Raw genomic sequence first — 21,254 nt, 5'->3', positions numbered from 1 at the left:
CCATGTGCTTCTGGAAAACCATTAACTGATTCAAAAATCATTTTTTAACATGTTTCAAAAAACATTTTAACATGTTTCCAAAAAATAGTTAAAAAAAAACTTTTTTTTTGTAAATAGATAAAACAAGGAAGATAGTGATGAATCTCCATAACCAATTACTCAGATATAGCAATTTCAAGATACTTATAACTTTAACAGCTTTATTGTGGTATAACTGATGAAGTTGTACATACTGAAGTCGTGTATCATGATGATCCGACTTACGTATTTTTGTGAAATAATTACCACAATTAGGTTACCTTATAGTTACCATTTTTGTATGTGCAGTGAATCAAAACACGTGTTTTTTTTTTTTTTAAAGATTCTATTTATTTGACAGAGAGAGACACAGCGAGAGAGGGAACACAAGCGGGGGGGAGTGGGAGAGGGAGAAGCAGGCTTCCCACAGGGCAGGGAGCTTGATGCGGGGCTCCATCCCAGGACCCTGGGATCAGGGCCTGAGCCGAAGGCAGACGCTTAACGACTAAGCCACCAAGACGCCCCTCAAAATGCATTTCTAACTGCAAAAAGCAGTTTTAACTGCTTCACGAAACTTAAGAGGAAAAGAGATATTCCTAAAGTAATGTATAAATTCACTTGTGAATTTATGTGTAATTAACTTTAGAAATTAAATATCATAAGTAAACATTTGACTATTCCATCTATATCTCAGATTTACACATTCAAGTTGTAGAGAATCTTAATCTTCTCACTGGGGAATTAGGAGACTTATAATCAAGGGTGTCTTATATTCAGATACGTAAGGTATCTTACAAAACAAACTCAACCTGAAATGTTCCCATGGAAACATACTAGACAAAATAAGGCACCCCCACCAAAACAAAGAAAAGAAAAAATTCTCTTGTTAATACCTGTCCACGCAAGTTACTCTAACGCCTCTAGAAGTCTAGACTGTGCTACTTTTAACCTTGGCTGATAATGCTCCTGGAATCAAGGCAGGCTACAAGCTCAAAAACCTGGCAAATGCAGATAAAGACTTTTTTCTGTTTTTGTTTTTTGAGTTTGTTTTTTGGTTTTTGGTTTTTTTTTTGGAAATAGAACACAAGATTTGGTGTCAAAAATCTGGGGGTCCTATGAAATCTTTAACACAAAGAGAGCAAGACAAAAATCTCTTTAATCCTTAGCCATCAACACAAATAACACTATCTGACTTTATCAGATGATGAGACAAGACCATGACAGGTAAATTCTTCATAAATTGTCAAGACAGATAGACAGAAGAACACTAATTCTTGAAATATGAAAGCCATCAATGATGAACTAAATGAATAAATCTAATGAACTTTTCTCAAATCTCATTCTCCTTGGACTTCTCTGGCCCATTTATTTGTCCTCTTTACTCTGATCTTCAGCTTCTTTCCTTCATTTTGCCCAACAAGCATTCCCGCAGTCTGAGGCCCCAGCCTTCCTCCATCAGGAAGCTGACCTTGCTGTCCTAACCAACCCCAATGCGTATTCTAAGTTCCAGCCTCCCAGCTGGGCACCAACTCCCTACAATGCACCTCCTTTTGGCCATGTGCTACTTCAGATTCCATGTGCCTAAAATAAAATCTTTTTCCCATCTCCAAACAAGTCCTCCCAACTGTCTTATTCTTCCTTAAGTGTAACATTTTCAAACTAATGCTGTCATTTTTTTATTGCTTTTCTTCATGTTCTGGCTAGCTCTAGTCCTGTTGACTCTTCTTCACAAGAGCCTTCCAAAATTCGGCTTAAAAAGTTCACTGCCTTGATTCAATTTTTCCAGTCTAAGACTCTACATAATCTAAAAAATGTGAAATGCAGACAAAGGTATTCACTGAAATACTATGCCTAAAAACAGGAAACATTTGTCTAGGATAGAAAAATGTTTAAGCAAATTAAATAGTTTATAATGTTACACAGTCAATAATTGGTTGTAAAAAGTTTTTAAAGACATTAAAGATGTTCATGACAAAATGTTAAGGAAAGAATACAAAATCATATATGCAATGACTAAGTAAATTTAAAAAAAAAAAACACCACAAGAATAGAAAAAAAGCCTAGAAGGAAATATATAAAAATATTAACAAAATCCTATCAGTGCATATCTTGCTGGATGGTGACAATGAGTCATTTTTGTTTTCTTCTTTATGTATTTCTATAGCTTCCAGATATGGTACATAATATTTTTAAAGTCACTTTTTTAGGGGTGTTGGTAGAGAATGTGACTTTTGATCTCGGGTTGTGAGTTTAAGTGCCAAGCTGAGCACAAAGCTTACTTAAAAAAAAAAATCAAAAATAGGGGTGTCTGGATGGCTCTGTCAGTTACCCGTCTGCCTTCGGATCACATCACCATCCCAGGGTCCTAGGATCAAGTCCTGCATCAGGCTCCCTGCTCAGCGGGGAGCCTGCTTCTCCCTCTCCCACTCCCCTTGCTTGTGCTCTCTCTCTCTCTAATAAAATCTTTAAAAAAATAAATAAATAAAGTCACTTTTTAAAATGTGTTTCTAATTCAAGACTTGTCAGGTCTCCCTAAATTAATCTACAAATTCAATTACCTCAAACCAAACAGCAAAAGCAAACTGGGGGAGGGACTTAGAATTATGATCTCAATGAATACATATGCAAGAATTGCCCCAAAAATTCTGAAAACAAGAGTAACAAGGTGTTTATGGGAGATGGAGGAGAGCTTCCAGCCTACCAAAAAACTGTAAAATGTATTCCAAACAACAGCAATTAAAACAATATGGAGGGCGCCTGGGTGGCTCAGTTGGTTAAGCCACTGCCTTCGGCTCAGGTCATGATCCCGGAGTCCCGGGATCGAGTCCCGCATCGGGCTCCCCCTTCTCTGTGGGGAGCCTGCTTCTCCCTCTGCCTCTGCCTGCCACTCCTCCTGCTTGTGCTCACTCTGTCTCTCTCCCTCTCTATGTCAAATAAATAAATAAAATAAAATAAAATAAAAACCAATATGGAACTACAGCAGACAGAGAAGTGAAAGTACTCAGTACGTGGAAATGCAACCCAGTCGGGACTGCTGGATACGTCACTGAGGAAAAAAGAGGGGAGCGTTAACACCAGAAGCCTACTAACAGCCAACCCTTCCCTGCACTTACCACAGGTCCACAACCCTAGGCGCCAGATGTTACTCCACTCCAGTTTTTAATTTTCCAAAGATAATACAGTACCTATACAGTGTATTATGTAACATTCCAGCAAGGTCTGGGAACATGTTTTTCATGCAACCTATAGCCTTCCTCATCTCAGGGAAAGTCACCGTCCTCATGTCCAAAGCAAACCTGTCTCTGATCCTACCCCTTCCTGTCAATTCAGGGTTTCTGCTCCAAAATCCCCCCTGCCAGTATTTTCAACCTCTCCCTTTCTACTGACTCCTTACCATCTGCTTACATGGGGGGTGGGGGGGCGGGGGGGGATGTCCCACTTCTCAAGAACCACTCCCTCTACCTTTTCTCCTTTACACAAAGAAAGGTTACTCAAGGAGTAATTTTTTTCTTTAAGATTTATCTATTTATTTGAAGTGGGGGGGAGCAGAAAGAGAGGGAGAGTCTTAAGCCTCAGGCGGGGCTCAATCTCATGACCCTGAGATCACGACCTGAGCCAAAACCAAGAGTCCCGCATTGAACTGACTGTACCACCCACATGTTCCAAGGACTAATCTTTTAAAAAGAAAAAAAAAGACTCCAACGTCCTGTCATCCCATTCACTCAAGCAAATCCACTGGTCTAAAAGCACTAGTCTCTAATGACTCCCTAACTGCCAAAATCAAAGGCCAAGACTGGGGCTCACCTCTTGAGCTTTTTCGCAGACCGTGACTCTGGTCTCCATCAATCACCTTTCTCCTGGTTCTCCTCTCTGGCTCCTCCTTTACCACAACCCCACCTGTGGCTTTCTTCTGTTCACACTCAGCACCTTCAACCAGGAGCCACCCACAGCTATGCCAACAGCTATTCCTAACTCCCAATTCACATCTCCTAACCACAGCTCTTCCCAGTGCTCTAGGTGCAAACACTGACTAGTATCTTTAACTGGACTCACCCAGACACCTCTAACAGCCTAACCAGAGCCATCATCAGCTTTTCCCAAACTGGCTCTGCATACCCTATCTTGAGGAATGACAACACCATCCACAAATTTTGCTAATTCAGAAACTTGGGATTCATCCTAGACCCTTCCCACCTACCTCCCACATTAAATTGGACACTAACTTCAATGAATTCTACTGCTTCCTTAATACCCATCCGTCTCCTGAAGCCTCCTCCAAGAGCCTCCTAATAGATCTCCTGGCCTCTAAGGCATTCTCCACACAGTAGCTAGAGTAATCTTTCTAAAAATCTCAACCTGTGCCTCCTAACAGCTCCCCAGTCCCTTGTCAAGTTCCTCAGACAGATGAGCTCCACTCATTGGTCACCACACCCTGCACCCCAGCCTTTCCTACCTGCTTGACATTCCAGAAATACAAGCACGCCATTTACACCTCCACATGTTTATACCAGCTGCAATACTGCTTCTGCCTGGAAGGCCCTCACCCTGCCCCCTCTTACTTACTTGGCAAACTGCTATTGGCTCTTCAAGAATCAGTTTACCAGGGGCACCTGGGTGGCTCAGTGCTTAGGCGTCTGCCTTCAGCTCAGGTCATGATCCCAGCGTCCTAGGATCGAGCGCCGCTTCGGGGTCCCTGCTCAGCCGGAAGCCTGCTTCTCCCTCTCCCACTCCCCCTGCTTGTGTTCCCTCTCTCACTCTCTCTCTGTCAATTAAATAAATAAATAAAATCTTTTAAAAAAAGAATCAGTTTAACATAACTCTGAATCTACTAAAAACTACTTAATTGTACACTTTAAGCAGATGACTTTTATGGTATTTTATATTTTTTATTTTATAAAAATATTTTATATATTTTATATGGTAAATTATATCTCAATTAAAGTATCATAATTTTCTACAAGAAAAAAAGACTTACAACCCAGTATTTTTTTAAAAGGGCAAAAGACAAAACAAGCACTTCACAAAATAGGAAATTCAAATGACCAATAAACATTATGAAGAGATGTTCAACGCCATCATCACTCAGAAAAATGCAAAACAGAACCAAAATGAGGTATCGATATATACCCAGAATAGACACAATTAAAAAGAATGACTCTATCAAGTGTGGCAAAGGTGTAAAGCAACCGAAACTATCATACACTGCTGGTGTGAGAGTAAAGTAGTTCAATCAAAACTATTTCATAATAAAGCTGGGGGAAAAATATCTTTGCCCTTACTACTAACACTAAGTATACACCTATTCTGTAACCTAGCAATTCCACTGCAAGGGCTTATCTCCAAGAGAAATGAATGCAAATGTCCACAAAAGAACATGCACAGGAATGTTTATAGCTGGGGCGCCTGGGTGGCTCAGTCGTTAAGCGTCTGCCTTCGGCTCAGGTCACGAACCCAGGGTCCTGGTATCGAGCCCCGCATCGGGATCCCTGCTCAACGGGAGGCCTGCTTCTCCCTCTCCCACTCCCTCTGCTTGCGTTCCCTCTCTCGCTGTGTCTCTCTCTGTCAAATAAATAAAATCTTTAAAAAAAAAAAAAAAAGAATGTTTATAGCTGCCTGGCTCAGGCGGCTGACCGTCCAACTCTTGGTTTTGGCTCAGGTCATGATCTCAGGGTCATGGGATGGAACCTCCACCACCACCCCCCTCATGAGGGTCCACACTCAGCAGGGAGTCTGCTTGAAGATTTTCTCTCTCCCTCTGCCTCTGCCCCTCCCCCAGCTCACTCTCTCTCCCCCAAATAAATAAATCTTTAAAAAAATACTACCATCAGTTATAAACTGTATGGTAGTGAGCACTTCTTTAAAAAAGAATGTTTAGGGGCACCTGGGTGGCTCAGTCATTAAGCATCTGCCTTCGGCTCAGGTCATGATCTCTAGGTCCTGGGATCGAGCCCCGCATTGGGCTCCCTGCTCCGCGGGGATCCTGCCTCTCCCTCTCCCACTCCCCCTGCTTGTGTTCCCTCTCTCTCTCTAATAAATAAATAAAACCTTTAAAAATAAAAAATAGAAATAAAAAAGAATGTTTATTCATAATGCAAAATTATTCAGAATACTTTTTATTCACAATGACCAAAAACTGAAAAAAAAATCCTCATCAACAGAATAGACAATTAAATTGTGGTATATTCACTCAATGGAATAGTACAGAGCAGTTAACAGTGAACTACTGGTACCTGCAACAACATGGACAAATCTCTCGGATCTGTGAGACACAAAAAGTACATTCAATATGAAGAACACAAACACCAGAGTATACTCTATATGAAGTTCAAGAACAGGCAGGTAATCAGTAATGACAGATATGAGCAAAATGGCTACCTCTGGGTGGCAGGGCATAGACTGGGGAGAGGCTTGAGGAACCAACCTTATGAGGGAGGTACTGGAAGGGTCTGTATCTTGATCGGGGTGGTGGTTATAAGGGTATGAATACATGTAAAAATCATCAAACTATACACTTAGAATTACTGCACGTTACTATACACATACATACCCTATAATTCAATTTTTAAAAAAACTAACACAAAAATACACAAGTAGACTATAATTAACACTACTGTATTATATACCTGAAGTTAAGAGAGTAGAGCTTAACTTACCACCACACACACACACAAATGGTCATTATGCAAGAGGACGGAGATGTTAACTAACCTTACTGTGCCAGTCATTTCACAACTTCACAGGCATTAAATCAGCATGTTGTACACCTTAAATTTACACATTATATGGCAATCCTATCTCAATAAAGCTGGAGAAAAAATATGCACAAGTAAAAGGATAATACACCAAAATAATTGGTGGACCTACAACTGATGTTTATTTCTTTAAATTGTTCTGTACTGTCTGAATTTTCCACCAAGACCATATTACTTACTTCTAGTCATAAAAAAAAAAAGCTATTTCAGTAGAATAAGAGTAGTGCTAAAATTAAACAAGGTCTTTCCTTCAAGCCTTCCCTTACCAATCAAAGCACCACTGCCCCTAAATCACAGTGCTTATCACAGGGTCCCACAATGGTCTACTGACCATGAGACACAGACAGCTCTCCTACTTGCCAGTCAGAACTGGGCTTTATCTTAATATTCCTAGCATACAACACACTGCCTAGCACCGGGAATCTGCTTCATACGTGTTTACTGAACTGTACTGTAGTAAGCAAAAATATTTGCTGAGTAAACAATGTGTTAACAAGAAGTCAAAAATAAGTGATTACCTTCCATGGGAGGTATTCCAAGGTCATGGGTTTGTGAGCTGGAGTTTATACTACAGGAAAGGGTTGAGGCTTACCCAATAAAGAGATCAACTTGCATGACAGCATTCCTAAATTGTCTCACCTGTGATTTACCGACCCAACGCCACCAATCCTGTGCCTATCATTTTCTATACCAGTCAGAACCCAGACTACAGAACACAGACAAGCAATAAACTACAGGATCCACCCATCAACAGAAAAGTCAAAAGCCCAAAGGATCCAGCACAGAATCCCATCACCAAAAGCATACACACAGATCACAGACACCGTACAGACGGAGAGACAGACAGAGAGCGGGAAAAAAACACATCAAGAGACCAAGTTGCTAACTTGCTAGAAAGTCAAAGTACAAACCTAAGTCCTCCAGCAATCATTCTCTTGGGTATTTATCCTACAGAATAGAAACACGTTCACATAAAAATCTGCAAACAAATGGTCAGCAGCTTTATCTGTAAGAATACTAGGGGTGCCTGGGCGGCTCAGTGATTAAGCGTCTGCCTTCAGCTCAGGTCATGATCCCAGGGTCCTGGAATCGAGCCCCGCATCGGGCTCCCTGCTCTGCGGGAAGCCTGCTTCTCCCTTTCCCACTCCCCCTGCTTGTGTTCCCTCTCTTGCTGTGTCTCTGTCAAATAGATAAATAAAATCTAAAAAAAAAAAAAACTGGAAACTATCCAAATGTCCTTCAACAGGTCAATGGATAAACCGTGGTACATTCACACCATGAAACACTATTAAGCAGTAAAAAGGAATGATCTACTGATACACCCAACAACATGGATGAGTCTCAAGGGCACTGTGCTGAGTGAAAAAAGAGAATCTCAAACAGTTACATACTGTATAACTCCGCTTATGTAACAGTCTCAAAGTGGCGAAATCAGTGATGGAGAACAGATCAGTGCCTGCCAAGAGTTAGGGCTGAGGGCAGGGTCTGACTCTTAAAGGGTAACAAGAGAAGTTTCTCTGTGGTGATGAAGCAGTTCTGCATCCTAATCCTGGTGATGACTAATCTACAGAGTGATCTACACCAGTTAATAGCATCATGGTGGCAATGTCAACTCCCTGGTTTTGAAAATGTTCTAGGGTTATGTGAGATATCACCACTGGGGGGAAGCTGGATAAAGGGTACACGGGGAACTCTGTACCATTTTTGCAACTTCTTATGAGTCATATGATTTCAAAATGAAAAGTTTTAATTAAAAAAAAAAGAGGAGTTGGGGGCACTTGGGGCACACAGTTAGATGGGGGTCCAACTCTTGGTTTTGGCACAGGTTGTGATCTCAGAATCAGATCAAGCCCCACAAGGGGGCTTCATGCTCAGCACAGAAGTCTGCTCAAGATTATCTCCCTTTCCCTCTGCCCCTATCCCTGCTCACAAGCTCTCTCTCTCTAAATTAAATATTTTTAAAAATAATTTGACTATAATAATTTATAGTCAAAAAGTGCAAAGAACCTGAATGTCCATCAATGGATGAATGGATAAATAAAACATGGCATATCAATACAATGCAACATTTCTGGCACTACAAAAATATGAAGTACTAATACATGCCTCAACATGGATGAACGTTGAAAGCACTATGCTAAGTGAAAGAAATCAGACCCGAGACTAATATATTGTATGACACGACTTATATGAAATACCCAGAACAGGTAAGTTCGTAGAGACAGAAAATAAATTAGGAGCAGGGGAGAATGAGGCATGAGTGCTAAAAAGTATGGGGTTTATTTGCGGGGGGGGGGGGGGGGGAGGATGCAAATGTTCTGGAATTAATCACTGTGATGGTTCCACAGTGTTGTAAATATACCAAAAAGCAGCAAATTATACACTTTAAAAGATATTATGTCCTAATGGAAAAGTTACATGCATTAAAAAAAAATAAAGATCCTTAAAAAATACTATTCATACATTCATTCACTCATGCCCCAAAGCAACACTATCCCAAGCCATATGATTTAGCTAATTTTTGAAATTCATGATCAAATTGACACTGTAGTCCTTCCCTGCTGCCTGTTACACACAAAGCAGGTCAATTAATAATTAGCAAACTAAACTCACTGGAACAGTCTGATGAGATTAAAATTTTGACTCAGCTAAATAGAGAAATCTTAATGCTATTCCTGACAACTACAAATTCCAGCGTACTAAAAAAGTAGCCTACAGGAACTGCCTCAATTCATAAAAGCTCAGTGAATGAAAATGAATGAAGAGCCAGCTTGCGTATACAAGTAGATAATGACAAAAGTAGATCCTATTACATCAAGCCAGGCCCATGTTGTCACATAATTAGGTTTGCCAGTCATTATATTTATACGGTTTAAAATTAGATCTATTACTCCTTTTCTTCCTCTGGAGAATTAATCAAAAAGGAAAAACACTGGGCATCAGGAGACCTGAATTCTGGTGCAAACACAGCTAACTGTGTGACCATCACCTCTGTCAGGGCTGCCTGTAAAACAAGGACTTCTCCTCAGACCAGCCGTCTCCAGAAGGCCCTTCCACCACTTCTCTCTAGCACCGCTGCTTGCACCCTGAACCAAGCAAGTCACCATGGTTTCCCTCACAGACAGAAGGCCAGCTCCCAGCCTCTACCTCTCGCCTACCCTTGACAATCCATTATTCTCCACCAACAGCCAGTGCTCTTTTTAAAACAGGCACTGATCCTGTCACTCCCATCGGTAAGCCTCCCGACGGCCTACAGGGCAGGGCCCTACCCACTCTCATCCTCCCCTGTCATCGTCATCTCCCGAAGCACTCCCGTCATCCTAACCTTTGGGGTCCTCCAACATTCTTAGCCCATTCCTCCCCGAGTCCTCTGCCACACTCCCATCTCCTCCTCCCCTCATTCTAGTTTCTGTTCAAATGTCACCTCCTCAGAGAGCTGAGAGTGGACTCTAGTCCCAGGCTGCCTATAGTCAACTTTGCAGCCAGACATGTTGCTTGCCCTTCTGTAAAATGGTGATTAACAACAGTGCCTACCTCAGTGTTGTCACAAGGGGTAAGAGGCAGTAAAGCTAAATGTCATCTATCACTATTACTTAAGGCACCCCATCTTAATGTCCCTACCTCACAGCACTATCTGAAACGGCCATCCTGATTTGTCTTCTTCTTTGAGGTTCTCCCCCAATACCCACAGAATGTAACGTTCACGAGGAGCTTTGTCTTGTTTAAAGCTCTATCACCATCTCCAAGGAAAGGCATGCAAATACTTGTTGAATACATGAATAAATAAATCATATGGAGCATTCCTTTAAAATAATGTCTTGGGACTCCTGGGTGGCTCTGTCGGTTAAGCGTCTGCCTTCGACTCAGGTCATGATCCCAGGGTGCTGGGATGGAGTCCCGCATAGAGCTCCCTGCTCCGCGGGGAGCCTGCTTCTCCCTCTGCCTCTGCCTCTCTCTCTCTCATGAATAAATAAATAGAATCTTTAAAAAAAACTTAAAAAATAAAAATAAAATAATGTCTTAATTCAAAGAATTAAGCAAAAAATGGCATTGCATTTATCAGTTATGTAATTGGACTGGTCTCCTCTTGTTAATTACCTTGCAGACCAACCAATTTACTTAGCCATTGCCTGGGGGCTTTTCTTTCCAATCTTATCACATAAATACAATAGACAATGGAAGAATCTGGCAAGTTAATCTGTGAGAGTAAAAACTGGTATTATGGATATACACTAATTCTTTATAAACATACCACATAAATCCAAACTGCAGTACACCAAAAAAGGCTCTTGGCCATTAGGAAAGTCATACCCTGAAATATGAAAATATGAAACACATGTTGACTTAGTTAACTCAAAGTGCTTTTCTACATGTATGTCTACACATTACACACATACATATTATACATAAGTGTACACATACACACACAGAGCCATTCCCAAAACTGGGACATGCTTTTTTCAATTCATTTTTACATTTCTAAACATAATGCACTATGTGAAAATAAATGCTTTAAATTTAAAGTTGTTTTTAAAACCCAATACTCAGGATCCTAAACGTTATAGTTCTCCTTACTGATGGGCTTAATCTCCCAACGTTCAAAGGAAATCCCAAATTTAAGGCCCTGACTTGAAAGCCAGCATTAATTTTCTAAAGCATCTCAAAGTACCATGTCCATTCCGTTTTAATGTCTTAAGAATCCCAAATCAGATTTTTACGTACCAGTTCCTCAAGTCCTTAGTAAGTATTTTCCGTCATAATAATTTTTTAAGAAAGGCGTTATTTTATCGAGAACCCCATTTTGAGAGACCCTGAAAATACTTCCAAGTTACAGTCCATCTTGAGTGAACAAAAATCCTGTCGTGATACATCACCACGTTAGTAATGCCTCAGGTAGTTTTCATAGAGAGCATGAAATTCACCAGGCAGGCAGAGACCCAGGCGGACAGGAAGGGGAAAAGCCTAGGAACGGGGCAGGGTAGTCCCCCAAAAGAAACAAAACAAGAAATGCTTCGTGATTTTCAAGATCACGCACTGCCATTCCCTGTAAGACCAAAAACACCACCGAGTATCTCTTGCTCAAAAGGAAGAGTGAAGCCACAAATCTAGGAGTAAAGACGTTGAACGCTAGTTAGCTTTTTTAAAATTAAGAGAGAAGGAGCGACACGGCGGCGCTCTGCGGTCTCTCAGCAGCTCTCCAGGAAAGGCTTCTCGGGCGCCGGCCGCTCCCACTCCGGTCCGCGGCCAGGCTGGAGGTGGCCGGCGGCTGGCACGTTTTAAATATCACCACCCTATTCATCAACTCCCCGTCACAATGAGAGCTGCCGAGCCGCGCCGGGGACCGCCCGCGCACACGCCCACCGGTCCCGCGCAGCCCGCGACCCGGGCGCAGCCGCCGCGCAGCAAAGTGACGCTCGGCCCGAGCAGAAAGTTTCGAATAAAAACCCGAGCCCCGAAACGCACAGGTCTCGGCGCTGAACTCGCGCCAGGAACACGCCCGAGGCAAACCACTTGACAACCGGCTCGGGTTTTCAGCAGAAAACGCCGAGAGGCGGGGGCCGGGGAGGAAGAGAAGGCCACACACACACACACACACACACACACACACACACACACACACACACACACACTCACTTTCTGGCACACTCGGCTCCTCTTCCTCTGGGGCCCCCGTGCCCAGGTGCGAGCCACGCAGCAGCCTCACGGCCGCACGCGACGCGGCCGGGCCGGGGCGGCGGACGCCAGCGCCCCTCCCGGGAAGGGCCCGCGACCCCCGGGCCAGCGCTGCGCGCAGGGAGGGTGCGCACGCCCGGCGCCTCCGCGCCCGGCCGCCGCCCCCCTCCCCCCGCCCACGGCCGCGGCCGCCCCGGGCCCGGCGGGTCAGGGGATGCTCTGCGGGCCAGCCGCGGGCTCGCACGCGCCCCTCCCCCGCCCGCCCCTCCCCCAGGGCCGCCCGCCGGGGCGCGCAGGAGGCAAGCGCCGGTGTCCCGGGGGATCAGCCCGCCGGCCCTGGGGATCCGGGCAACTTTCCCCTGCGTGGTCGCGGGCTGCCCTCGACCGGGCGGGGGCACGGACCCCGAGGCTAGCGCGGCGTGGACTCACTTTTTCGGGTGTTTCTCTCTTTTCGGCCTCCGCTTTCGGGCCTGAATGGCCAGCACTAGGGAAAGAGAAGATACACATTAACGGTCGGGCCGGCCGGCCTGCGGGGCCGCGTGGCGGGGAGGAAGAGACGCCGCGGGCCACTCACCTTTCCGGGAGCTCATCCCGACGCGGCAGAAGGGGGGCGGGGGGCTTCGCGGCGGCGGCAGCGGCGACGCGGGAGCCGAGGCGAGCCGAGCCGGGCTGCAACCTCCACTCGCTCCGCCAGCCGGGAGGAGGCGGGAACCGCGCCTGCGCCGCCGCTGCAGCCGCCGCTCCCGCGGGGGGCCCAGCGAGACCCGCCCCCGGCCGGCCCCGCCCCCGCCCCGCCCCCACCCGCCTGGTGGGGTCCGGACCCCCGCGCCGAGCCTTTCCGCGCGCCCCGCACCCACGCACCTGCCCCACCTGTGCAGAAGTGACTCCCCGCGACCACCGCCACTCCCGCCCACGGCGTCCCTCGCCCCCGCCTGAGGCCGGGGCCTCCGCCTCTTGCGCCCCCGCGGCCGGCCTCCCGCCTCTCTCGGGCACCCGGCCCGCGCGACCCTCCCGAGCCACAGCCTCTCCCCTACGCACCCCGACCGATCGCGCCACCCGTCTCTCCGTGCGCCCTTCCTTGGCCGGCGCCTCCGCGGGTCTCACACCACCTCTCTTCGCGCGGCCTCTTCCCCCCCTTTGCTCCTCTACATCCTTGCATCCCCATGAGCGCCGCTTCCTCCTCTCCGGCGGGTGTGGGAAGGGCACAGGACCAAGAGCGGGGAAACCTGGGTCCTTCGCTAGCTGTGTGACCTTGGAGAAGTCCTCTCATCTCTACCCTTTACCTACCCCGCAGGATTGTTTGAGTTCAGTGCAAATGGCATGGAAAGTACGATGAGGTTTTGGCTGAATTAAAGCCCAGCTCTACTAGTAAACGCCAAGTGCTTAACAGTTAACACAACAATCCCACCAAGTAGTTATTGTCTACGTCTTACAATGAGGAAACTGAGTCCTAAAGAAGTTGAACAGTTTGCCCAGCGATAATCCAAATGTAGGCCTAGCTGTCTCCAAACCCTTTCCACCTACCATGCTACCTAATAAAGATGGGAATCAAGCTGATAGTGGGACAAAATGATAACGGCAGTATTCCTTCGGGTGTTTAAATAATTATAATGTTTTGGAAAGATAGCCACCCCGACAATTTACTCTCTTTGGTTGTACAATTGTTAACTCATCAAAGTAACTAGTCTTATTCTGAAGATGCTAAACCCAAAGGCTGCTTAGACTTGATGAACCTTTTACTTTCTCAACCTTTTTTTTTTTTTTAAGTTTTTATTTTAATCACCTCCTTGGAGTGCATTCCTTAATCCCCATCACCTACTTCAGCCACCCCCACCCACTTCCCCTCTGGGAACCATCAGGTTGTTCTCTATACTTAAGTACTTTCTCAACTTTTTACTTTCAAAAATAACCCTACAGAAAAGTTGTGGGAAAAAATATAAGTAACACCCATATTAACCCATATTCACCAATTGTTAACATTTCATCACATTTGCTTTCCTTGTGTGTATGTGTGCATATGGAACTTTCTTTGTTTTTGCTGAATCACTGAAGTTTTTGCCTTGTTACCCTTTACCCTTAACATTTTGATAAGTAGGGTACCTGGGTGGCTCAGTTGGTTAAGCGACTGCCTTCAGCTCAGGTCATGATCCTGGAGTCCCAGGATCGAGTCCCGCATTGGGCTCCCTGCTCGGCAGGGAGTCTGCTACTCCCTCTGGCCCTCTGCTCTCTCTATCTCTCATTTTCTCTCTCAAATAAATAAATAAAATCTTTTAAAAAAACATTTCGATAAGTATCTAAGAACAAAGACATTCTACATAATCAGAATTCCATTATCATTCCAAGAAAATTTAATATTAATATATTATCTGTAATATATAGAGGCCATATTCAAATTTTCAAAATATCCCTTTTAGCTGACTTTTCTCCAATCCAGGATATAATCAAGAATCATGCATTACATTTAATTGCCATGTCTTTTTTACACTTCTTTAGTCTCGAATAATCCCTGATTGTTGTTTTTCTTTTATAACACTGACTTCTTTTGAAGAACCAAATTCTACTGTTCTGCAGGATGTTCCTCAGGTTGTATTTGTCTGTTCCCTGTTAGATTCAAGTTAAATAATTTTGTCAGGTACAATGTATGAATGACATTGTGTCCATCTCAGTATGTTGCAACAGAAGGGAAATGATGTCAGTTTGTTCCATTATTCATGTTACATTTAATCATTTTTCTATGGTAAAGCTAGCTTTTTTTTTTTCTTTTCTATTTAAAAAAGTAGTCTATGGGGGCGCCTGGGTGGCTCAGTTGGTTAAGCGACTGCCTTCAGCTCAGGTCATGATCCTGGAGTCCTGGGATCGAGTCCCGCATCAGGCTCCCTGCTCAGCAGGGAGTCTGCTTCTCCCTCTGACCCTCTTCCCTCTCGTGCTCTCTGTCTCTCATTCTCTCTCTCTCAAATAAATAAATAAAAATCTTTAATAAAAAAAAAGTAGTCTATGTAAAAAATGGATAAAGGACTTGAATGTACGTTTCTCCAGAGATACACAAATGGCCAACAAGTACATGAAAAGATGCTCAACACCATTAGAGAAATGCAAAGCAAAACCACAATGAGGGGCACCTGGGTGGCTCAGTCAGTTAAGCGTCTGTCTTTGCTCATGTCATGATCTCAGGGTCCTGGGTTGAGCCCCGCATCAGGCTCTCTGCTCAGCAGGCAGACTGCTTCTCTCTCACACTCTCCCTCTGGGCTCTCTTGCTCTCTCAAATAAAATCTTAAGCGCGCACACACACACTCACACTGAGATACCCCTTCACACCTATTAGGATGACTATATTCCTTTTTTTAAAATGGAAAATAAGGGGCTCCTGGGTGGCTCAGTTGGTTAAGCTTCAGACTCTTGGTTTCAACTTAGGTCATGAACTCATGAGTCCTGAGGTAAAGCCCCACATCAAGCCCCACATTGAGCCCCATGGGCTCTGCGCTGAGTGGGGAGCCTCCTTGAGATTCTCTGCCCCTCCCCCGACTCTCTCTCTCAAATAAATAAATCTTTAAAAATAAATACATAAATGGAAAATAAGTGTTGGCAAGGATATAGAGATATTGGGATCCTTGTACATTGCTGTGGGAATGTAAAATGGTGCAATAACTGTGGAAAACAGTCCCACACTTCCTCAAAAAGCTAAACATAGAATTATCAGCAATTCCACCCCTAGGTATATATCCAAAATAATTGCAAACAGGTACTCAACTCCTTTTGTTTTTTTTTTAAAGATTTTATTTATTTATTTGAGAGAGAGAGAATGAGAGAGAGAGAGCACATCAGAGGGGATAGGGTCAGAGGGAGAAGCAGACTCCCCGCCAAGCAGGGAGCCTGATGCGGGACTCGATCCTGGGACTCCAGGATCATGACCTGAGCTGAAGGCAGTCGCTTAACCAACTGAGCCACCCAGGCGCCCGGTACTCAACTCCTTGTACACAAATGTGTATAGCAGTACTAATCACAGTAGCCAAAAGGTTAGAAACAACCCAAATATCCATCAACACATGAATGGATAAACAAATTATGATATACACATACAATGAAATATTTTTCAGCCCATGAAAAGAATGAAAAAGAATGATACATACTACAATATGGATGAACCTCAAGACATTATGCCACGTGAAAGAAGCCAGATACAAAAGGTCTATTTTGTATTGTATGATTCCATTTACATGAAACATCTAGAATAAGCAAATCCAGAAAGCAGAATGGTGGTGGCCAGTGGCTGGGGGTGAGGGGAAATGATGAGCAACAGCTTAATGGGTACAAAATTTTATTTTGTAGTGATGAAAATGTTTTGGAGCCAGAAAGAGGTGGTACTGGCACAAAGTTGTGAATGTATAAATGCCACTGAATTGTGCACTCTAAAATTGTTCACTTCATGTTATGTGAATTTCACCTCAATTTTAAAAAAACAAAAAATCCTGTGGGGTAATACTTTGAAACTCTGTGAATATCCTTCCCCAAGAATCTTTCACTCTGTGGGTTAGCATCTATTGATGATGCTTGTCTGAATCAATTATTACTATAGTGGTTGTAGAATAATGACACTATAATTCTATCATTCCATCTGTTCCATCTGTATTAATTAGGTGACATTCTTATATAAGGAAGATGTTTCGTTTCTCACACTCCTTGGTTGTTTTCAGCTTGTTTTTTGCCTTTGTTTTTGGTATCAGTATTGACAGCAATTACTGTCACTTTGATTTTTGATCTTGAATTGTTCCATATTTGACCACGAAAGACCCTTCCAATTGGTAGTGTCCTTTGGACATGCCTCAGTAGTTTTTGAGCATCTTTTTACTTCCTGGCACAAGATGTTACAGGAAACTTTGTACTTTCCCTGACCTGGTCTCAAAACCAGCAATGTGTCCAGTCTTAGCTCCTTCTGGAAGGTGATTAGAAGCTTTGAAGCCAAAGAAATGTGAGTTTGAAACCAATTTCTTTTATTATTTTTAACAGCTTTATTGAGATTTAATTCACATCCCGTACAATTCACCCACTTAAAGTGCAAAATTCAATGGTTTTTAGTACGTTCACATGGTTGTGCAACCACCACCACAATCTAATTTTAAAATGTTTTTGTCACCCCTAAAAGAAACTCCATACTCATTAGTAGTCACTCCCCATTTCCCCCAACCTTCCCTGCCCAAGCCCTGGGCAGCCACTAATCTCCTTTCTGACTCTATAGACTTGTCCGTTCTGGACAGATCATATAAATGAAATCATACAATATGTGGCCTTTTGTGACTGGCTTCTTTCACTTAATATTGTAACCAATTTCTGCTACTAATTTCTACATAACTGTGGACAAGTTACTTAATTACAACATCTGGAAAATGATAATAATATCAATACCAATCCTCCTAGATCAATATGACAATCAAATAAAATAAGTAACTATTCAATACATAGTAATTATCAACAACATTAGATGGGAGACACAGACCCAATCTGTCTGCTAGATCTTTTGCATTCATTTGTTCAACAAATAATTATCAAATACCTATTAATGTAGCATTATTCTATGTATTGAGTCTACAGCACTGAACAAAGCACACAAAAATCTCCCTCCCTTGTGGAGCTTACATTCTACTGCCAGAAGCAGAAAATAAACAAAATAAATAGATGAATTATTACTATAATTACTAGATGGCAGTAGCATCTATAAAAAGAAAAAACAATGAAAAACAAAAAAAAAATACCAAACTTTTGGGGAGGTGATTTTTTTTCAAGAGTTTTTTGGGGTTTTCTTTTTAAGATTTTATTATTTATTTACTTATTTATTCAACAGAGAGAATGAGAGAGACCACAAGCATGGGGAGCAGGAGAGGGAGAAGCAGAGTCCCTGCTGAGCAAGGAGCCCAATGTGGGGACTCGATCCCAGGACCCCGGGATCATGACCTGAGCCGAAGGCAGACGCTTAACTGACTGAGCCACCCAGGCACCCCTGGGGAGGTGTTAAAGAAAGGTCTCACTGAGGGGCACCTGGGTGGCTCAGTCAGTTAAGCGTCTGCCTTTGGCTCAAGTCATGATCTCGGGGTCCTGGAATCAAGCCCGGAGTTGGGCTCCCCGCTGAGCAGGGAGTCTGCTTGTCCCACCCCCTCTCCCTCTGTCCCTCCCCCTGCTTGTGCTTGCCCGTTCTCAAATAAATAAATAAAATCTTTAAAAAAAAAAAGGTCTCACTGAGACGATAACAATTAAAGACCTTAAGGTGATCTTGTCAATCTTTTCACTTCCATAAATTAGGAGAGAACTACATTTGCCACCTAGAATATTTGTGAATTGCTTTGAATTTATTTAAAATATACCAACTTAATTATCAATAAATAAATTTGCACATACTATATTAGGTGCTTACAGAAAGAATGATAAATTATAAAGCTAGTCTCTGCAAATTTAAAAATTAGGGGCGCCCGGGTGGCTCAGTTGTTAAGCGTCTGCCTTCAGCTCGGGTCATGATCCCAGAGTCCTGGGATCGACCCCCACATCGGGCTCCTTGCTCAGCAGGGAGTCTGTTTCTCCCTCTCCCTCTGCTGCTCCCCCTGCTTGTGCTCTCTCTCTGTCAAATAAATAAATAAAATCTTAAAAAATTTTAAAATTAAAAATTTCAGGGCATGTGGCTGGTTCAGTGGGTAGAGCACACGACTCAATCTCAGGGTCAGTTGTGAGTTCAAGCCCCATACTGGGTGTGGAGCCTACTGAAAAAAATATTTTTTTAAAATAAAAATGAAAAATTTCTTTGAGATGCATAATCTCAAATGACATTTTAAAGGAAATTTAAAAAAGAAACGAGAGTATAAGTATTTTTTTAAGTTTTTTTTTAAAGCTCTATGCCCAACATGGGGCTCAAACTCATGACCCTGAGTATAAATTTAATTATTTTATTCTACCATTATTTATTGCTAATAAATCTAACTCTGAGAATATTATCATTAAGAGCAGAAGTATTAGAACTGCATATATTTTGTTCTCTGTAGCAGTCCAAAAGAAGTGAAAGGGGCAGTATAGATGCATTTTTCCCCAACCTAGCACAACAGAATTCAAGGTGAACATATATTAATTTTTACTAAATACAAGTAAAAATTACAGAATGCTGTAAACCCAATTACACACTAATATTCCTAAGTAGAGCTATTAAATCATGCTGTATCTCAGAAGGTATATTTTAGTATGTCATAGAATTGGAAACAGACTTGAGAGGTCATACAACCCACCTTTGGGCCTTTAGTGGATGAGAACCCAGCCTCTTTCTAAAGGTTCTCCAATGCTTTGACATTTCTAGGAAAGTTTCTTTAGATCTAATTTATACCTTCTATTATGAAGCTTAAGCTTGTCTCTTATTATTACAGCATATTTCTCAGTGGCATTAGTACCATTAAAGCAGCAATTTCACCCAGAAGTTAGTGCACAGTGTAGTAGACCCAGACTGGCAGAATTTAAATCCTAGTCTTACCATTTACTAGGTACACCTCGGGCTGGGTAACTTGGGCATGTTACTCAGTTTCTCTGTGCCTCAGTTTCCCCTGCTCTGCAAAATGAGGATAGTAATATTAACTACCTTATAATCTTGTGGTGATTCAATGAGTTGTTTCATCTAAGATGCTTAGAGAAGGATCTGATTGTTCAATAAATATTAGCTGTTCTTATGTATATGCACATCAAGACATGTCTTACTAATCTATAGCTACAAAACAAATTTCTCCCAAATTTAGCAACTTAAAACAATAAACATTTATTATCTCACGATTTTTGTGGTCCAGGACTTCGGGAGCTGTTTGGCTGGAGAGTGAAGTTGTCACCTGGGGCTGCAGTCATCTGGAGGCTTGAGGAAGGCTGAAAGATCTGTTACCAAGATGGCTCACTCACATGGCTGTTAGCAGGAGCCCTCAGATTCTCACTGGCTCTTGCAAGGAGGTCTCACTTCCTCAACCTGGATCTTTCCATAGGGCTGCTTGGGTGTCTGGCCTCCCCCAGAGAGCAAGGAAGAAACTTCACTGCCTTTTGTGACCTACCCTCAGAAGTCACAATCCATCATTTTCACCACATTCTATTCATGAGACGCAAGTCTAGCCCATGCTCAAAGGAGGGGCATGAAACCACTTCTTGAAGGAAGAGTGAGAGAGAATATGTGGACATATTTTTTAAACCACCACAAGGGGTCATTCCTTCTTTCTTTTAGTGCCTCTGATTTGCAAGCAAGAATCCTTACAGACCCCTCATTTGGCTATTGTCTAAACAGTAGAAATGAAAGAGAATTTTCAGTCCAATGTTCAGACTAAATAAAAAAAAGGGAATGTAGTCTAGCTTATCTAGGGAAAATCAACAATAGGAATAGATGTGTTATAAATAAAATGCCTACTGTATATAAGACTCTTACATAAACTAGGGCTTATGGAGCCAGGTTAAAAATGGCTCCTAAAGATCTGCCCAGGGCTCTAGTAGTAGGGATTTAGAATATTGACTAACATGCCAGCATATATCTAAACAAATTAAATGGTCTGGCCATAGTAAACTATGCTGAACTCTCGCATCATGGGCCCCATTTCTTTCAGGCATTTGGACATGGATAGAGCCATGATAGAATACTTGTTTCTCAAATATATGAACTCTGAGTATAAGAATTTTGTTTTCCATTTTATGGTAACTGATTTAAAAATCCAACATAAAATCCAATGTAAAAATAAACTGAATATGATTTTTCTCAGAGTTAAACATGAATTCTGTTCCAGCATAATTCACAATCAGTTGTTCAAAAATGTGTATTTA

At 42.9% G+C, this 21,254-nt stretch overlaps 1 protein-coding gene across 16 annotated transcripts in view; it reads right to left on the bottom strand.

The window, feature by feature from the left end:
- Positions 1-20,472, bottom strand: part of SRPK2 (SRSF protein kinase 2) — a 247,824-nt gene extending 227,352 nt beyond the window's left edge. For 6 of the 16 annotated variants that reach the window (XM_027574823.2, XM_027574824.2, XM_027574827.2 and 3 more), the window contains exons 1-2: positions 13,482-13,623; positions 12,873-12,927 (exon numbers count right to left, since the gene is read on the bottom strand). In XM_027574823.2, coding sequence (XP_027430624.1) covers positions 12,873-12,927; positions 13,482-13,608 — 182 coding nt within the window. In that variant the 5' untranslated portion in view covers positions 13,609-13,623. Of the gene's footprint in view, positions 1-12,872; positions 12,928-13,017; positions 13,150-13,481; positions 13,625-13,730; positions 13,752-19,941; positions 20,017-20,232 lie in introns of those variants that run through there. The other 10 variants (XM_027574830.2, XM_027574839.2, XM_027574828.2 and 7 more) reach the window with 8 other exon arrangements.
- Between the last annotated feature and the right edge of the window lie 782 nt (positions 20,473-21,254).

The sequence above is a fragment of the Zalophus californianus genome, chromosome 12 (genome assembly GCF_009762305.2).
Source record: "Zalophus californianus isolate mZalCal1 chromosome 12, mZalCal1.pri.v2, whole genome shotgun sequence".
Lineage (NCBI taxonomy): Eukaryota > Metazoa > Chordata > Mammalia > Carnivora > Otariidae > Zalophus > Zalophus californianus.
This window is presented reverse-complemented; position numbering and strand designations above follow the sequence as displayed.